This window comes from Struthio camelus, chromosome 2 (assembly GCF_040807025.1).
Source record: "Struthio camelus isolate bStrCam1 chromosome 2, bStrCam1.hap1, whole genome shotgun sequence".
NCBI classification, from domain to species: Eukaryota; Metazoa; Chordata; class Aves; order Struthioniformes; family Struthionidae; genus Struthio; species Struthio camelus.
Genome location: NC_090943.1, coordinates 29804109 through 29822693, shown reverse-complemented (window position 1 = coordinate 29822693; position 18585 = coordinate 29804109). Strand labels below are relative to the sequence as shown.

Here is an 18585-nt window from a genome sequence, read left to right as displayed (position 1 = left end):
AACAAACACATTTTGATCTTTCCTGATGCCTGTAATAGCTTTATAACATTATTACTTGTCCCAGCCGCTTGTGTGGTAAAGGTATTGACCCAGCTACTAATCTAAACATTTAACCTTAAGTCAGAACTTTTATTTTGACTGTAAATGCATGTTTCTATAGTCCTAAATGAGGCCGTGGACAGATGCCCTGGGGGATTTTGATTAATGTTCCATTTGCGCTTAATTGTTTCTTACCATGGTTTTTTACTTTAGGGAGAGCAGGGTCCTATAGGTCCCTATGGTCCTCCAGGACTCCCTGGCATTGGACATCCAGGTCCCAAGGTAACTCTCAGTAATATATTGGTTAAAATGCTAACTCTGTGCAGTCTTTTTTTGGTGAAAATTCTTGCTGGTTGTTTCATCAAACTCTTATAATCTAAATGTAAAATGAATAATATTGACAGGTTTATATATTTGCCTAGGACGGAGAAAACAGAGCTGCCTTTCTAGCAACTCCAAGTTTTGATTATGAAGCCACTGAAACAGTAGAAGTCAGAAATAATGCCATTTAAATGAGGGTAAAATGTGTGACATGAGTTTCAAGCACTAGCAAATGCTGGCACTAGTGTGTAAACATACTTAAAGGCATAGCAATATATATCAGTCACTATGGTATACAATCAAGTGACAGATTTGCTTTATATTTCTTCACTGGGAAACAGACTGCAAGGTGGAACGCAGTCTTACTAACTCAGAGAAATCATAGCTGCCTATGTTGGCCAGCCAAATCTTCCTTTGGGGGCCTTCAAAGGCATCTATATAGGAAACATGACTACTCAGTGTAGGAGAGCTTTGTTATACTCAGCTTAGACTCAAACAAGACCTCTAAATTAAGCAGAAGCAGATCTCACCCAAATCAGCCTGGCTACTAAGTTTTTAGAGTTCCTTTATGCCACATATCTTCCTTTTTTTTTTTTTTTTAGTCCAGTGCCAGTGTCTGAAATAATTTCACTTTTTTACTTTTACTACCCTAATATCTACGTTCACTGGATTCGTGCAGGTTTTCTGTGCAGTAGAGGCAGACCCTGGAATGTAGCCAGGGATTATATAGCTCAGAAACAGTAAAAGGGGCTCCATTGGATCATCCTAGGAGGGAAAATAGTTTATGGAGGAGGAATTTCACTCCTCAGTACTGTTTCTGTACTACTCTGAGGAGAGATGAAACCACTTAATAGTCTTACCCTTAAAGCACATAGTCCTTCATACACTGGAGTAATGCTGAAGGTTGTAACACCTTGTAAGTAGGAGATACAGAAACCATGTAGTGCCTGGGGTTGCTCTGCAATTAAAAGTTCTACTGAAGCAGGCTTGATACAACTTGAGTACCTAGATTGAAGCTAAGGGAAGGATCCATCATAACTGAGCATCCACGCTTCATTGTACTGGTTCATTTGTACTGCAACCAAATTTAGCTTGACTTCCCTCCTCCTTGTCAGCTCCCAGGGCCTGTGCTCTAAGCAGCTGCCCCAAAGCAAAGAGATAACACCCTTTTACATGAAGGTTGCAATGCAGTCTACTGCTGCAAGCGTTAATTGCAAGTTACTTTGGAAGCAAGTTATCATTTCTGTTTACTTTACATCTCAAGAGGTGCTACATGTTTGATTTCAGAGTTATCTGGCAACATGATTAACTCATCTACATATAAATGTTATATTTTTCAAAAGCATCAAGTTGAATTAGGACTGAGATTTCTAATATTCTTTTTCACAAGGGGGCTCAAGGCCAAGAAGGAAAAATTGGATTCCCAGGACCCCCGGGAATTGGTGAGCCAGGATTACCAGTAAGTCAGTTGTATATGTATTGGAAGCGGAAATAATAAAATAGGTCTTAGTGACCTTAATTTTTTGGCAGCAGCTATATTGGCTACTGATTCCATAAACAGCTCCGTACCTAGTCTGGAGCAGCAGCAATGTGTTTGGATGTGCCAGCCCAGGATAGCAGTACTAGTTGCATGTCGCTTACCAGAGTAGGGGAACAGAGCCATTTCTAAACAAGTGGCCTTTGTTGTTGTTGTTTTAATTTGGTTTTGGTTTTTGTTGTTGTTTTAGTTTGGTTTTGGTTTTGGGGGGTGGGGGGACAGGGAGAGGGAGATTCCTTGGTCCATGTGAGCAAGACTACAGTATCCAGTTTGAAAGACTGGAAGATATGAAGTTGTTTGTTAATAGGTCCTTTTTTGATTTAAGGACAGCCTCTTAAAAATTGTCTAAAATCAAATTTTAAGAAGATGAAAATCTAAGGGGTGGGCTATTCCTCAACACCTGCAAGTAAATTTAATCGCCTCAGAAGCAAAAATCAAAATTCGCCAACATGCTTTATGCTCTTAATTGTATCTTTAAATTTTGAATTACAATAAGTTACCTTTAACAAGCATTTTTGTAGCTTTCAGAAACAGTTCTCTCCTTCTGATAGCTTTCTTGGAAGCAGCGTTTTTAATTTATAGCAAAGGGCTGTCTCTTTTCATCATTGAGTTTGTCCTCACTGGCTGCTTTTTCTTCCTGCTAGACATAGTTTAAAATACATATTTTTCTTGTGTATTTCATTAAAAATCACAAAGAGATTATTAATTAAGGATCCACACATGTGGATTGGTGTAAAACAATTACAGGATCCACATTTCATTCTAAAAAAGATTTTTAAATCACCTTCTGATTCCAAAAGAGTGTTTTTTCTCACAAAAAAATGTAGAAACTTTACATTTAATCAAGATCATCCTTAAAAGCTCTTCTAGAACTTTGTATAATGAAAGACGGTTGAATTCTCTGGAAGAACAGAAGGCTTTGCAAATAGAAATAATTATTTCAGTATTTATTAAAGCCAAATTGGCATTCTCTAATTTTGCACGTTTAGCCGTTTAAAAATATTTCACTGTTTCTCCCATACTGAAATGTTACATGTTATTTTACAACTCCCTTTTTAATGAGAAAGTATGTCCAAATTAATTATTTTAATAATTTTAGGTATATGAAATTATAGGCAATAAAATTCAGAATAGTAAATGTATGTATTTAAATTAATTCAAAGTCTTATTTGGTTTTTAAGGATACAATCTTTAGGCATTAATTATATTATTCTCACTATTTCAGCATTAGCTTATTCTAATCTGAATCCTCCAATTAAGCGTTGGTGCATTTTGTTTTAATTGCCTAGACTTAGCCAGCTGTTGTAGAAGTGTTGTTTACTGCAGTTATCAGTAGTGTGAGGGATGCAAGGAGCTATGCTAGCAATTTAGGCAAGATGTCAGTAAGAAATGTAATTGCTGATGTAGTCTGAAGATGTTTTTATTTTCTTATAGGGACCACCTGGCCCTGATGGTCCGCCAGGTGAGAAAGGGCTACCAGGAGAGGGCATTCAAGGCCAGAAGGTAGTTTTACAATAATTACTTTTTTTTTTTGGTGGGACAAATTTGCAATTGTATCTAAGTTATTTAAGAGGACTGATCATTTCACCAGTAGAAGATGTCAACTCATGGATTCAATAATGAGATAAGTTCACTTCTGGAAAACTATTTAGCTATTTATATTCTGTACTGGAAGAAAGCATGCAATAACTGTTTTCATTCTATCTTCACAATGCCATTTTGTGAAGCTAAAGCATGGGTTGTATGAGTCTCTATGGACTGCTCCATGCTCAAGGGCAATTACTAGGTTAATATATGATTCTTTTTGTAATAAACACAGATAAGCAAAGATTTGTGGTTAAATCACAACTGGGCTTCCTTTCAAAACCTAACCCTCTTATTTAGTGGTTTCAATATTTTCTAGTGGTTTCAATATTTTCTAGAGCCTTGAACTACTAATCAAAGAATATTTTTCTTCCTTTTGTAGAAAAGATGTTAGCCATGCCCTTGCACCAGAAGGTTCTGAGCTGCTCCGTCTGCTTTCATAATGAACACATTATCGCATTTTCAAAGTGTACCTTCCTACTTCTTACTATTTCATTTTCTCCTTTCTCTTCTTCAAAGTCCTCTGAAATAAATTAGTTCAATAACACAATAAATGCAGATGTAGTATCTTATGAATTGTATTATTCTCTAATAATAATAATTCCATTGATTATTTTGTTTGTTTGTGAAGGAATATCTTTTCCTCATCATCGTGGTGACCATTTTGTCTGGAATGTTTTCCTTTATAAACTCCTAAATACAGTTATACAACTGCCACATGTTTCTAGGGTGAAAAAGGCTCTGAAGGTGTTGCTGGTCCACCTGGGCTGCCAGGGCAACCAATCAAAGGTGATAAGGTGAGGCACAGAGCGTTTTTCTGAACGTATTTATAGTAAAATTAATGATGAATTATTCACAGAATATCACAATATGCTAATATAGTCTATCTGGAATTGTGAGGAACTACTCTACACCATTCCAGGTAGCTTCACAGTCTGCACTCATCTATCCAAATATCTGAGCCTTCTAGTATTAACTGAGAGCACCAAGGATTGTATTGTATGAAGCTGGGAGAATGAGGGAATAAATGGACTTTTTTTCCCCTCTAAATTTATTCCATAAATATTATTTCTAAATGTATCATATTTTAATTAAATAGAAAAAAAAAATTGAAATCTTGTAACCCCATTTGTCTCATCTAGCCTAATGGATCTGGGGCTGGCAAGTGAACAATCTAGCTTCTGAAATTTCTTAGATTTTTGGCATCCAATCCCCAAAAGTGTAATCCATAACAATTTTGATTCCTGTTGCTTGAGATTCCAACCTATATCTTATACATCCCCAAAGAGTAGCTGGTGAAAAATGCTGAAATGTCCCATAAGGCAGAAAGGCAGAGGCAGTGGTCCAGATCTTTCTTCTCACGGTTTAGTGATGTAGCCCTTGTCCTACTCCCCACTGTTTTCCTGTCCTCCTGTCTCACAAATCCTATTCCTCACTGCATGGCTCACAGCTTCAGCAGGAGGATAGGACAGCACTCCTAGTCAAAGTAGCCAACAGCTTGGTCAGCAGGGCATTCATCCTAGTTGGGGCAAGTTTGATTTGAACTTATTCATCTTACTCTCCAACTAAATAGTCTCTAAGATAAGTCTCTTCAGAGCAAGCTAGGTGCTGTGGTTTGGTCTATCTGTGAGAAGCATGGTCAGTGAGCACCTATCAGACAATCTTGCTCAAGACCCTAGATACAGGAAGATGTTTTATCTGCACAGGAATGAGCTATCTTATTCCCAGGTGTGTGTAGAAAAAAATCAGTCAGAATCAGGACAGTAAGTGTTTGGGAACTTTACAGAAAATAAGCATTTCTGGGATAAGTGGAACCAATAGAGTTTTGTTACCTCGGGACTGGTGTCATACATCCCTGACACCTTCGTGGATCTCTGACCCTTTCAATACCCTTATGATCTCCCCACCATAATACCTCCATTCCCTCCCCAAGTGCTCTACGGTACCTCTGATTTCCTTTCCCTGTACAAACACACATAAGATACCTAGTCTTCCTCACTCTTCAGTATGCTTGGCTTCCCTTCTATATGCAGTTGACCATTTTCATGACACTTGTAGGAACCTACCATCTTCGAAGTCTTCTTCTTTCCAGCTCTTCTCCTTGACAGTGGCAGATAATTTCAGAAGTTTTTAGGAGTGACTAAAAGACAGATGAACAGAAAGTACAATGTTATAAGCTTTATTTCCTTGAAAAGTAGGCTAAAAATTGATGCCATGCTTGGAGCATAGCCAAGCAGAAGTTTTTGGTATCACAGTCTTGGATATGGGTGGCTGAAATTTTGTCCGAGTCCTGCTTTAGGATCTTAATTCCCTTCCTTAATTTCAGAAGTAGCACATAGTAGACAGAGGTTAAGAGCTAATTTGCTTGTTCAGACAGCCTGAGTAGAGATTGGTATCATAGTTGCTTGGTGTTCTTTCTGAGAGACATATTTCACATTACTTATCCATAATACTTCCTTAGGCTTGGATTTTATAATGCTGTATATTGCTGCTATTTTTATTCTAATAGATAGTTTTGTTGAATAGATTCTTCTAGTTAAAGTGAGGGTGTGTATATATATATATGTATCTGTATATCTCTAGATATAAATATTTACATACATGCATGCATAAAGACATAAATATATATAATAAATGCATATTTCATGTCTCAGAATAATTTAAACTCATCTTTCCAGCAAATTTTCATATAGATCTTTTATATTGTCTTGATGAATGTTATTTACAATAAACTGTAACTAAATCAGCATTTGTGAGGGCTGGCAAAGATTTTTTTCAAAAATATTATCCAGCTTACAACTTATGCTTGTAAGTTTTTCTTCTGAGTGTTGTGCAAGATATTGTGTATACTTCAGTACAAGAAAATCTTTACATTAAATGTCAGTCTGTAAAGACAATCTGCAAATCCTTTTATTAATAATGTTATAGTTGTGATAGTCTAAAGTTATAAATGAGATATAGTTTATAGAAAGGTGTGTTATTTTCTTATTATATCAACTGCTGTAGGTAGACTTTTAGTTATTCAAAACTCATTTAAATCAAATTGAAGCAGCAGACTTCAAGATAATACAGCTTGGGGACTATCGTTCTGTGCTTCGTTTAAATTAAATGTGTTAATCAGCTAATATGGATTATTGCAGTTTAGCTCTCTTGAGTACTTACTTACAAAATGTTTAATATAGGGTGAACAAGGCCAAGTGGGACCACAGGGCCCAGCAGGACCACCTGGAATAGGCAATCCAGGAAGCCAGGTAAGTTTGAGTCAGGGACAGACATTCGGCTGCAGATATGACAAAGTTGGCTGGTATGAGCTGAGTCAGACATTTATCTGTTCCATCCTTAAGTTATAGGAAGCCTATAAACTGCCAAGCTGTAGTGTAAAATCTGCGCTGTGTTTTATCTACCTCTTTCATAAAGCACCCCACCAAGACTGGACACAGTACTGACCCTGATGTCTCCCTGTCTTCAGATAGATGAGGATAATTTGTCTTATATAAGTTAATTCCAGTTATTACATCTCAGAATTAAATGTTTTCTTTTTTTACTGGAAATAGCAGCAACATATGACGAATTTCATCAGATAGACTGCAGACTGCATCTCCTATTTATGAGGACCAGTCTTAATTCTAATCCTGTTCATCTATTTCTGCAGCCCTAATGGATGAGAAGGATCGGTGCCTGGGCCTACTGCTCTCCTAAAGAAAAATAATTTTCCCACTGACTTCGAATGAAAAAGGATCAGGGCCTATCCTTTGGAGATCTAATGAACATTTGCATGCATTTATTGTTTTTTAATTTGATTAGAGCTCTAATTCTGATGTGGAGACATTAAAAGTCTCACAGCGGTTTTCATTTTAAAAAGTATCAAACTAGCCTTTAGCCAAAACTTGCTGATATAAATGAACCCAACTGATTTGAATGATATTAGAATCAAGAAAATAGAAATTTGGTCTAATCTGCACAATAATTTGCACAGGAATCAATCAGAGGCACCAAATGGGTGATGACCTATTACAAAGCATAAGTGTCCACCACTATTGAATTTCAAACCCTTTTGAAGCTTGAACACAGCCTGAAGTTGTTGGATATAGAACAACTGAAGCATCCAAAGGTTTTTTTTTTTTTTTAGGATAGAAGATAAGAGTTCATGCTTATACCATACTATCCTCGTGAATCAGGGCTCAGATGCAGATACTGAGACCTCTCCCATTTACTTTCCCCCCACATATTAGTTGTAGTCATTGCACTTGGATAAGTCAGAGAATCCACAGGACTGTGACAAAAGAAAAATAAAATATGGATCTTAGAATTGGACCTGAGGACAGGCAAGGAAATGGTCTACTTTTGAAGACAGGATGAAATAATTATTAACTGAAAGATGGACTTATGATGAACTTCAAGCGTGGAGGCATATGTTGCATTAACTCCTTTATTTTATTTTTTAGGGTATACAGGGTCCACAAGGAAACCCTGGGGCAAAAGGATCTAAAGGTTTTGGTCTGCCAGGTCCAAAGGTAATGGTTCAGATCTGATTTTTAAAAAAATGGCAAAAAATGACTGTTCATTGGAGATAGCAATTCAGCTTTGATCTTTGAGGGGAAAACTCCAATGCCATCAAGGTGTTCCTCAAAAGCAGCATATGGCTTCTGCTTAGCCTCAAGCCCATAAGCTCTGTGAATGTGAATTTTAGGTTCTGAATAAACACAAATTTACAAACAAAATATCTTTCAGACATGTTCATATCAAATGATTTTAGTGCCATATATACGTTGTATTTAGGTATAGCATTTTACCAAGCAACTCAGCCATAAACCAGTGACAGTTTGGAAAATTATGCCTAGCCCCATTAGGCTGGTCTTACTCCTTGCCCCTGTCTGTTGTCCAGTCTTCCATGGTGAATACGAAAGAGAATCAAAGTCTGCTAGAAAGAGTAGGAGAGAAGGAAGAACTTAAGTATATTCAGTAGGTAATACTGCGGCATAGTAGGAGGGAAAGTAGGAATAGAACAAGAAAACAGGGCAAGCAATCACTGCTGTCAAAGCCTAAGTCTCTCGCAGAACAAGGTCAGGTGAGAAATGCATGAGGGGGAAAAAAGGGAATTGACCATATGTTCAGGAGAGCAAGTGGCATGAACAGGTAACGTGTAAAGCAGAAGCATGCTATGTAATCATCTTGATTTACAGAAAGAACACAGTGGTTACTCTAATAAAACCATGGAGAAATACAATCATTTTCTTCTGGACTTTGGCATGTAAGGAGCAGCTGCAGAAACAATCTTTAATACTAAGGCAGGGAAAAATAAGAAGTTGAGAAAAATATTCTATATGAGGAAGTTTTCCCTACCATGAAACAGTATTTTAAAAAGCAAAATTTAAAAATGGAACTACTATTTCCTTAACTGTTTTAGAAGTACTAGAAGGAAGAATTACAATAGCAAAGTTTCCTATTAAAAAGAAGTTAAAATTTTTCTTTATTTGGACTCACTTTTCTTTCAGTGACAAAAGAGTCTTAAATATATTGGTATAGAATAAAAAATATAAAATGTATTTAAGTGAGAGAGTTAGAATAAAAATGAGAAAATTTGAATGATTCACATAGACCTTTTCCCCACTGCGAAGTTAAATAAAGTAGATGAAGTCCTACAAGTTACTGAGATTTTGAAAGAATAGACTTTTCCAGTGGAAAACCACTCAGTTGAAAAATCTGACCATCTCTAAACCAACTAGTGAAATTGTACAAGTAATGAATGAAGCTAGATTATGTTCCTTTGCCAAACAAAAGAATTTTTTTGTTACCAGGGTCAACCAGGTGAGCCTGGACAAAAAGGAGAACCAGGACTTCCAGGAATTGGAGTACGAGGATTTAAGGTGAGCCTATTTTTTTAACTGCTACTGCTTCTAATTCTTTCCCAAGTTGCTGACAAACTAAATAGAAGATTTTTTTGGTATAAATTGACTATGATCAAAATAAGCAATTTCAGTGAAAGATAATCCTTTAAACACAAACTGCTGTGCTAGGGCTCTCGCCCTCTCTCCTGAAATCATTATAGCAGCTGTAACTGGAACAGAGTTTGCGCCTGTCTTTTCTAAGCTAATGACATATTTCAAAGACAAGATAGAAAGGCTGCTGCTACATCCGTTCCTCTGCACAGATTGGAAAAAACGCAGTCTATGTGACAGTGGTGGCCGTACTATCCCTGTATTAGAAGAGCTGGTGGTCACTTACAGTTTTAATTGACTTTAGCTGCGCTTTTGAGGGCTGTATACTAGGTCCTTGGCGTTTCAAGTAGGATTTCCAAAAAACAAGATAAAATGACATGGCCATTTTGTTTTAAGTGCTTTTTCCCAGGATCACGTAAGAAGTACTTAGCAAGATTAGTTGCTATAGACGATTTCATCTCTTTGTGGCAAGGTGTATCTTAAAAGTAATGCCCAGACCAGTTTATGCAGCAAGTGACATAGTAGCCCTGCAGTCAACAACTTCCTTTATTAAAAACCACTCTGCTAGTGTCATCTAATTCATGCAATAAATAAGATAGAAGATATATGGTCAGCTAAACCAATGACTATGATGTAAATGCACAAGATAGTTGATTAGGTTGGACAGGCAGTTTAGGTTGATAGTTCCTTAAGACCCAGATGTTTGACTTTGCAAGTAAACGATATTCTTGTCATATTATTCTTGCATATAGAATAACAAACAGCATTTTATCATGTGTTTTTACTTGCCAAATAAATGTAAATTTATTTAATACAAAACCAAGAAAGAAATGTAAAATATATGTTTTAGATTGTTTGATTAGGAAAAGTTACTAACTTTATAGCATATTTAACTCACTGGGAATAACAACCTTTATTTGAGCAAAAAAAGACATTAATTAAAATTCTAAGCCATTGTACAGAACAGAAGAACTTATTGAGGTATGCAGATATAATTATCTATTCTTCTCTAAGGGAGATATAGGCCTATCAGGACTCCCAGGAGAGAAAGGGGTGCAGGGAGACCCTGGGAAGGCAGGGAAAAAGGTAAGGCAATATAATTAACTGCATGTAAAAGTTGTAGATGAAAGAAGACCAAATTTGGTTTGCATTACTTTGCAGATGTGTAAATACCAAGGTGTTTATCCTGGGGGAGGGCACATGCTTATAGTTTTGTCAAGAAGAGGGGGTATGCTAATCGAGAGGAAGTTTCCAATAAATTTAACTAAGTTTAGAGGCTCCTGTCTTAATCAGCAACTGTTCCAGCTCCCCTGTCTTTTACAGGCTATTGACTGCCTCTGGATTTCATGATCTTGGACAACAGACAGCTTTTGTCCTTAGTCTGCTCCTCACAGTCTGCTCAAATCTTCTCTGATGCTAAGAGGTCATGCTCAAATTAGCATGATCTAAGGGACACTAGCTGGATTGTGAGCTTGGGCTGAAGTCTGTCAGCCTGGTACAGAAACTGTTATAGGTAGCTAAAACCTGTGCTGGTCATTTCTAAAGGAAATTCAGAGATTTGAAGAGAAACTCTTCCATCATGGGGAAAAAGAATCATAGTTTCAAAATGGTGGAACGAAGTTTAGAGGAGAGCAAAGCAAAGTGCCCCAAATAGTCATTGCAGAATGAATTAGGAGGAGGCTTTCAAATCTATGTTTTTCCACAAAGAATGAGCCGCTTAGTAAGCGAGGCTTAGTTCTTTGGCTGATTCTTGAAGAGCTGCTAAGAAGCAGGAGCCCTCCAAAATTTGCTACTGTGTATTTGAGAATGGTGGTTTTTCCCCTCACATGTTACCATCATTCTGAAGATCAACTTGGTGCTGTCACCTTTTTGGCATAATTCATTAAAAGTGAAAATGTTAGTACTGAGCAGCTATCTCGGGTATTCAAGGCAGTGCAAAGAACTGCCTGATGCCTGTATTGAATAGTGGGCACAGAGATATGGTAATAGTTATTTGCAGGTGGGAAGCTGGCTCACAGAAATGGGATTCAGATTGGTGCCTAACAAAAGCAGGCTGTATAATATCATGTTCATCATCAGCTTGAATCAGAAAGGAACTTTTAAAATTAATTATGATCTGTTTTTCAGTTTCTGAATTATATACAGGCATTTTGATGTACTAATCTCATTGATCTTATTCATAAATATTTGTTAGATAATTTTCCTAAATATAATATAATGTGTGCACTATTTGAAGTTATATCTGTGCAGACATTTGCAGCCTGGATTGGTTTTTGGCTGCTGAGTTGCATAAAGTTGCTGCATCTTAAAAATCCTTTGTCTCAGAATTGATCGACATAAGATCTGTTGTGATAACTTTATAACCATTTCTCTTCCTCATATGAGTGGAGGTCTTATACGAGGAACTCATACGCATGGAGTTCTTCCCACAAAAGATTAATGCAAGTGCAATTGGCACTACTACAAATGTTTGTAGAAATAAGGAATATGAATGCAGGAGGAGAGTGGTGATCGAGAGGTTACGAAGATAGAAAATGGTGATATCTTTTTTCATTCTCAGTGTTTTCGTTTTTGCAGAAAAAAAATCCTGAACAGATTGTTTAATGATATTTTTGGGAGAAGTATTGATGCAAGCTTTGCTGCTCAGAAGTTAATTTATTAACTGATTTAATAAAAATAATTAAATGAAAATTCATTAACCATCTAATCTCTGTTAGGGAGAAAAGGGAGATCAAGGTCCAAGAGGCCCAGAAGGACCCCCTGGCAAAGGAGATGTAGGCCAAAAGGTATGGCTTAACATGTGCACTCGAGAAATACTACAAACTTAGATGGGCCTGTTTTATGAGGTCAGTTTTTGGCCTATCTTTTCATTCATTATACCTCAAAGAAGCAATTGTATTTTAACTGATGATTTAAAAGGACTTGAGATAGAACAATGCATTCCTTAGCCTGAACAAGTACAGCAAAAATACACTACAAACATTGAGACAAAAGTTAATTAGATAATTAAGATTTTCTAAAAATGTAATATAAAATTTTTCATAAAGTTAGGAATCAGATTACCTCAGGATGCTGATAGGGAGAGAAGAAGGAACAAAGTGAAATTAAGTCATTATTTACATGCCTAGATATGAAATTAAAAGCCTGGAAGGACATACTAGTAGAGAGACAGATGCTTTTCTGTCTCATCTGGTAAAATTTATGACATTAGGTTCAAATTCTAAAACTGAGCAAGATTTCAGTTGGAGTGAAATATCTGAATACCTATCCAGTTATGGGCTTCACTGTAGCTGGCTTTTTTGCTTATTTGTGTATCTCGCAGGTCTGAATGGAACTTGTTGTGACTTAAACAAAAGCTTTGTTTTGATCAGGGTGACCCAGGAGAAAAAGGATCCCAAGGACTGATTGGTAATACAGGAGCACAAGGCCCAGCAGGACCAAAAGTAAGCTTGTTCTTTCAGGGTAGCTCTTCCCTTTGTATTCGATACCGGATCTATGGGATTTCTGTAACGTACAAATTCATCCAGTGTGTGATGCTTGGAGACTTATACAGAAAAAAAGGAAAAGCAGAAATATTTCCGTCCTTTGCCCTGAGTGATACACGCACTTGAGGAGAAAAAGGATAGGCAAACAAAATATAATTACAGACTTTATCATTGCGTTTGAGCACTAAAAAACTAAATTAATGTTGTCCAGGTGACTTTAACCATGCCATTTTGCAAATTTTGGCTTTGAAACTTTACCTTTCGTTTGTGTGGCATTTTGCGTGTAATAAGTATCACCCTTAATGGAATGGAAATTCAAATCATACAAGTGTTCAGGTTATTCAGTTGGCTTGTAAGCACTACACCAAAAGAATTAAAGTTGAAAAGTCAAAAATGTAGTTCAACTAATAGTTATTTACAGCTTGGAACTTGGAACAGCTTCCACACAGCAATATATACATTTTGTTTTCCAAAACGCTGTCCATTTTTCCCTGAAGTAGTTTAGCTATTTTATATTATTAAAGTTTTGAGAATACTTAATGCTATTTGTGCTGGAAATGTAACTGTATCCTTAATTCTAGATGATACCATTTTGTAACAGGGTGAACCTGGAGAAAGAGGGCCACCTGGTGTCACTGGATCATCTGTTCAGGGGCCTGCTGGACCAAAGGTGATTATCTGATATGTGCTTCCTGGAGATCAGAGATGGAAAATTCGCAATGCACATTTCTGTCAAAGTTAAAAGAATGTAAATGAAAGGAGTTAAAATTTTTTCTTTTGGTTGAAACAAAGGTGGCTGACTTTTAGAAGTAAGTAGGTTTGGAAAGTACCAAAAAGAGCTGTTGAACATAGTGCTGGCCTTAGTGCCTGTTATTACCTCTTGAAACCATTTATTTAGAGAAAAAAGTATCCTTATACATTGTATTTTTATTATGTTTTCACTCCTCCTTTGAAACTAATCACTTTGAAGTCTTCTATTTTCAAATTCACTTACTTTTTTTTTTTTTTTTTTTACTTTTTTTGGGAAGACTAGAAGTTTCCTGACTGTTCAACTACAGGATAACTACAGGATTTTTTTGGCGAAAGCTGTTTGTGTATCACTTTCAGGTGACCAACTGTCCTGTAGATACTACTATAAATGAAATGTCAGATACCAGATAACTGCTAAATCCTCCTCGTTACATTTATGGAGAAAATCTAACTGGAATGAGTTGGACTTGTCATTCTGAGTAAAACAAGCAGATTCAGGAACAGTAAAACTAACTCTGAAAGTTTTAGAAACTTTTGAAAATTCACCACCACCTCATTTTATTTTAAGAAGAAAATAGTTACTGCTTTTACAATATAGCAGGTAACTTGAACATTAATTGACACTGTTAAGTTTTGATGATAAGTTTTCAGGGTTTAGAAATCCCTAATTCACATCCTATCACTCTCAAGTCATTTCATCCCCATTTTTCTTCTTCCTTAAGAAGAACACACATACCCACACATATGCACGTGTAGGCATGGTATATACAGTGTGCTCCATAGCCTGATGACAGGACATCACAGGGAGCTAGGAAGTGGTGTGGACTTGTTTATGTATGGAGAAATGAAGAAGAGAAGGGAGGAAGCTTGGGGCACACGTGCAGTAAAAATGCAATCACAAAGAAGAAAGAAAAGAGAAGCGTGTGGCATTCTGTGGCATATCTCTTTTATTGGTTTAAAACCATTATGATGTACCAGATTTCATGGCAGATATGAAGGCAGGCTTCAGAACACTGATCTCACTTCTTGATATGATGCTAATTTTTTGGATGCTGTGACTTTTTGGATAGGTAAGAAAGTCAGTCAAGATTGTCCACTGCAAATTCTTGCTGGAAAAAAAAGAGCTTTGAATTCATTGCCTTTTTCACTTTGATTTTATTCAGTTCATTACAATTCATATCACTTTCGTAGTAGCTTGGCCATGATACAAAATCTACTGAAGCCTGTTCCTACTGAAGCCTGTAGGAGTTTTTCCAGATTCTTTACTAAATTTTAGATCAGGCCTTTTATATGAATGGCTGATGCAACAGAAGAAGTTATGTGGGTAATTATGAAATGCAGGTTGATTTTTAGAAAATATACAATTGTTTGTCTCCAAAAACAAGCAAGAATCTCTACATTTTTAAACTACCACTCAATAATGTAAGAGGCTACAGAGAGGTTCATTTTCTCTCTCGACTCTGGGCAGTACAACACTAGTGATTATGTTCTTGGAACATCCTGGTATATGCAGTAGTGAAGCCAGACGTTATAAATTTCGAATGCAAGGAATCAGCATGTTGTTCAAACCTGGGAATTGTCAGCGTCCGAGGTCTTTCTAGTGCATCTCTAAATATTTGATGTAGCAGTGGGCGATTGCTAGATGTCAAACTCTTGGCCATCTGTGGTCGTATCCGTTGGAAACTAATTTATTTTAAACTACACCCACGCTTGGGGACCACAGTTTTATTTCCCTTGACAACCATTAAGCTATTAATAATATAAAGACAGTAACTTTAGATGGCTGTTTTTTTTCTCCTATTGCTCTCTCGTGGTTACAGCTGCTTTTGACAGAATGTTTGATTTTCATTCCCTAGTGAATGTTCCCTGAAATATGGACTTTCCATCTTATCAGGTTCCACCAAAACATGAAAGCTTCTTTGTAGGATCCTTAATGTAAAGCAAAATATCTCTTGCCTTAGTTTAAACACCAGAAGGAGCCGAATTTTGCTCTGTGAAAGGATAACATGAGCTAAAATGAAATCTAAGCCTGATTGTTTTCCAGGAAAGGTGCTGCTAAGATCCCCAGCAGTTGTAACAGATAATATTTGAAAAAAACTGAAGTTTCTTCCAGGGTCTTCATAAAAGCAGGTATATGGAGTTTGCAACTTCGAAGAGTGGAGCTATTACATTTGTAGGCTTTCTCTGTCTGTGGCAGCACTTGTCACTGTATCATCTTTGCTCGGTGCACCTCGAGCACCTCGAGGTGCTCTGGCAGAAACAAGGTTATGCCAGCCTTGTACCAGTTTGTGCTCGGTTATGCTCAAGAAAGCAGGCAGAAGCCATGGGTGAATCTGGCCACTGAAACTGAATTGTAATGCTCAACCTCCAGTTGAAAACTAAAGCTGTCAAGTTATTCCTAAATGCAGGATAAACTCTTTTTACACTCTTGAGGAGAAGCAAAAGTATAAGAGAGGCTAGAATTAAGGTAGCAAAAACTTCTGCAAATATCAGTGACATAGTCTCTAGCTCAGAAATTGTCATGTCATTGTGAGAAAGAGTTGGCTACTGTTTCTGTAAAACTGTAGTTAAAAATGAAAATAACCAAAATGTTTTTGGATTGATTTCTTTTTGGATAGGGGGAGCCAGGACCCCAGGGGCCACCAGGAGATGATGGACTTCCTGGAAATTCAATAATGGGACCAATGGTAGGAATTCTTTGAGACAAAAGATGAAACATAGAGAAAAACGAGACACATGTAAAGCTCTTGCTAGACTGTAGAAACCACTTGGATGACTTCTTCAGACAAGTAATCAACTAGTTCTTCAACTTTTCCATCATTAAGCCAATTTTTAAAATATACTTCTGATATTTTCAAATAAGAAACATAAAATGGATTAAATAACTAGTGAAATGCTCTTCTGAAACTTCCCTCAGGAAGTTCTCTTCATTAGGAAGGTAGCTCTTCAAATTCATCTCTACTTTTCATTATTTCATACGGTATTTGACACATATCCTCTTTAGCGAGCATAAACTGAAAGGTATTAGTAATTTGACTGTTGTGTTTTGGTCTTACCAATCCTGGCCATTCAAAAAAATAGGTAAGACACAAAATAATGACTTTAAAAGATATATCTTTGGAAGTACTTATTTGCATTTAGGTTACAGAATAGGATTTACTTGGTTATAAGTTTTAAGTTTCTAACTTCAACTTCAGTACTGAGGATGGAGTACAATAACCTGTAGCAAGATTTTTGTGCTCACTGTGCAACCATTTAGTAGTTAACTTGCAAGATCAACACACACAAGTGAAAGACCAGAGATAAAACTGAGGATTCGGCAGTAAAGAGACTGCAGTCTTTGAAAAGGTGACCAGACTGTTCAAAGGGGAAGGAGAACTGTTTTGAGGAAGCTATCAATTTTTTCAACAGAATTGGCTCATGTACAGGAAGTAGAAGAGCAACACAAGAAAAGTGCTCATGATTAGAGGTAGAGTAGTAAGACATTCTCCTCTGTAGTGCACTGAGTTGACATAAGGCTGCTTGAAAAATAACATGAGATCAAGGGCCGTCCCGTTTTAAAGAAGATCAGCTGGAGGAAAACAATCTATATTCTAGATGTATTCTCTATCTATGTTATAAATGTATTCTATTTTATATCTGGATCTATATTCTATATCTATATTCTAGATATATTCCATATATATATATGTAGTAGCAAAAGGTCTGGGAGCCCAGGTCATTTTCTCCTCAATTCTACAAGTGAGGGGGAAGGATGGGAGGAGAAGTAGACGGATTTTCCAAGTTAACAACTGGCTGTAACCCTGGTGTTGGCAACAGGGTTTTGATTTCTACAGCCATAGCACCCTATCTGAAGATCGACAACTGATGGGGGGAGATGGGATCCACCTCACTCAGTGGGGCATGCATGTCTTTGCCAACACGTTGGCCAGCCTGGTAAGGAGGGCTTTAAACTAGGAAAGATGAGGGAAGGGGAGAGTTACAGAGAGAGGGTAGTCAACAAAATGCGGATCAAGTCAGGATGCCTCCAGAAATAGCATGCAGCCAGGGAAGTGCGCACAGGACATGACCATGGAGGATCCTCTTGCACCCCTCCTGGAAAACCTGCATGCTCAACTACCTCTCTGAAATGCCTATACACCAATGCACACAGCATGGGGAATAAACAGGAAGAATTAGAGATCTGGGTGCAGTCACAGGGCTATGATCTCATTGCAGTTACAGAGACATGGTGGGATAGCTCGCATGACTGGAATGCTGCCATGGATGGCTATGTGCTTTTCAGGAAAGACAGGCCAGGAAGGCAAGGTGGTGAAGTTGCTCTTAATGTGAGAGAGCAACTGGACTGTATGGAGTTCTGCCTAGGGGTGGATGAAGAGCAAGGTGAGAGCTTATGGGTAAGGATTAAAGGGCAGGCTAACATGGGTGACACTGTTGTGGGTGTTTGCTACAGGCCACCTGATCAGGAAGAGGAAGTACATGAAGCCTTCTACAGACAGCTGGAAGTAGCCTCACGATCACAGGCCCTGGTTCTCAGGGGGGACTCCAACCACCCTGATATCTGCTGGAGGAACAACACAGCAAGGCACAAGCAATCCAGGAGGTTTCTGCAGAGCATTGATTGATGATAACTTTTTGGCACAGGTGATGGAGGAGCCAGTGAGGAGAGCTGTGCTAAGGAAGGTCTGGTTGGAGATGTGAAGGTTGGGGGCAGCCTTGGCTGCAGTGACCATGAGATGGTGGAGTTCAGGATCCTGCAAGGAGGGAGCAGGGCAATGAGTAGGATTGCAACCCTGGACTTGAGGAGAGCTAACTTTGGCCTCTTCAGGGACCTTCTTGGAAGAATCCCATGGGTTCTGGTCCTAGAATGAAGAGGGATCCAGGAGAGCTGGTTAATATTCAAGCATCACTTCTTCCAAGCTCAAGATCA

General features: G+C 37.6%; 1 protein-coding gene and 1 long non-coding RNA gene across 4 annotated transcripts in view; one reads left to right on the top strand and one right to left on the bottom strand.

The window, feature by feature from the left end:
- COL28A1 (collagen type XXVIII alpha 1 chain) overlaps positions 1 to 18585 on the top strand; it is an 83006-nt gene that overhangs the window by 26721 nt on the left and 37700 nt on the right. For all 3 annotated transcript variants that reach the window (XM_068934928.1, XM_068934927.1, XM_068934926.1), the window contains 12 exons: positions 253 to 321; positions 1751 to 1819; positions 3332 to 3400; positions 4210 to 4278; positions 6664 to 6732; positions 7927 to 7995; positions 9280 to 9348; positions 10435 to 10506; positions 12138 to 12206; positions 12792 to 12863; positions 13507 to 13575; positions 16274 to 16342. In XM_068934928.1, coding sequence (XP_068791029.1) covers positions 253 to 321; positions 1751 to 1819; positions 3332 to 3400; positions 4210 to 4278; positions 6664 to 6732; positions 7927 to 7995; positions 9280 to 9348; positions 10435 to 10506; positions 12138 to 12206; positions 12792 to 12863; positions 13507 to 13575; positions 16274 to 16342 — 834 coding nt within the window. The remainder of the gene's footprint in view (positions 1 to 252; positions 322 to 1750; positions 1820 to 3331; positions 3401 to 4209; positions 4279 to 6663; positions 6733 to 7926; positions 7996 to 9279; positions 9349 to 10434; positions 10507 to 12137; positions 12207 to 12791; positions 12864 to 13506; positions 13576 to 16273; positions 16343 to 18585) is intronic.
- The window catches only part of LOC138066309 (uncharacterized), a 45564-nt gene that overhangs the window by 1073 nt on the left and 25906 nt on the right, over positions 1 to 18585 (bottom strand). The window contains exon 5 of the long non-coding RNA XR_011139620.1: positions 5548 to 5621. This is a non-coding gene — a long non-coding RNA (uncharacterized lncRNA). The remainder of the gene's footprint in view (positions 1 to 5547; positions 5622 to 18585) is intronic.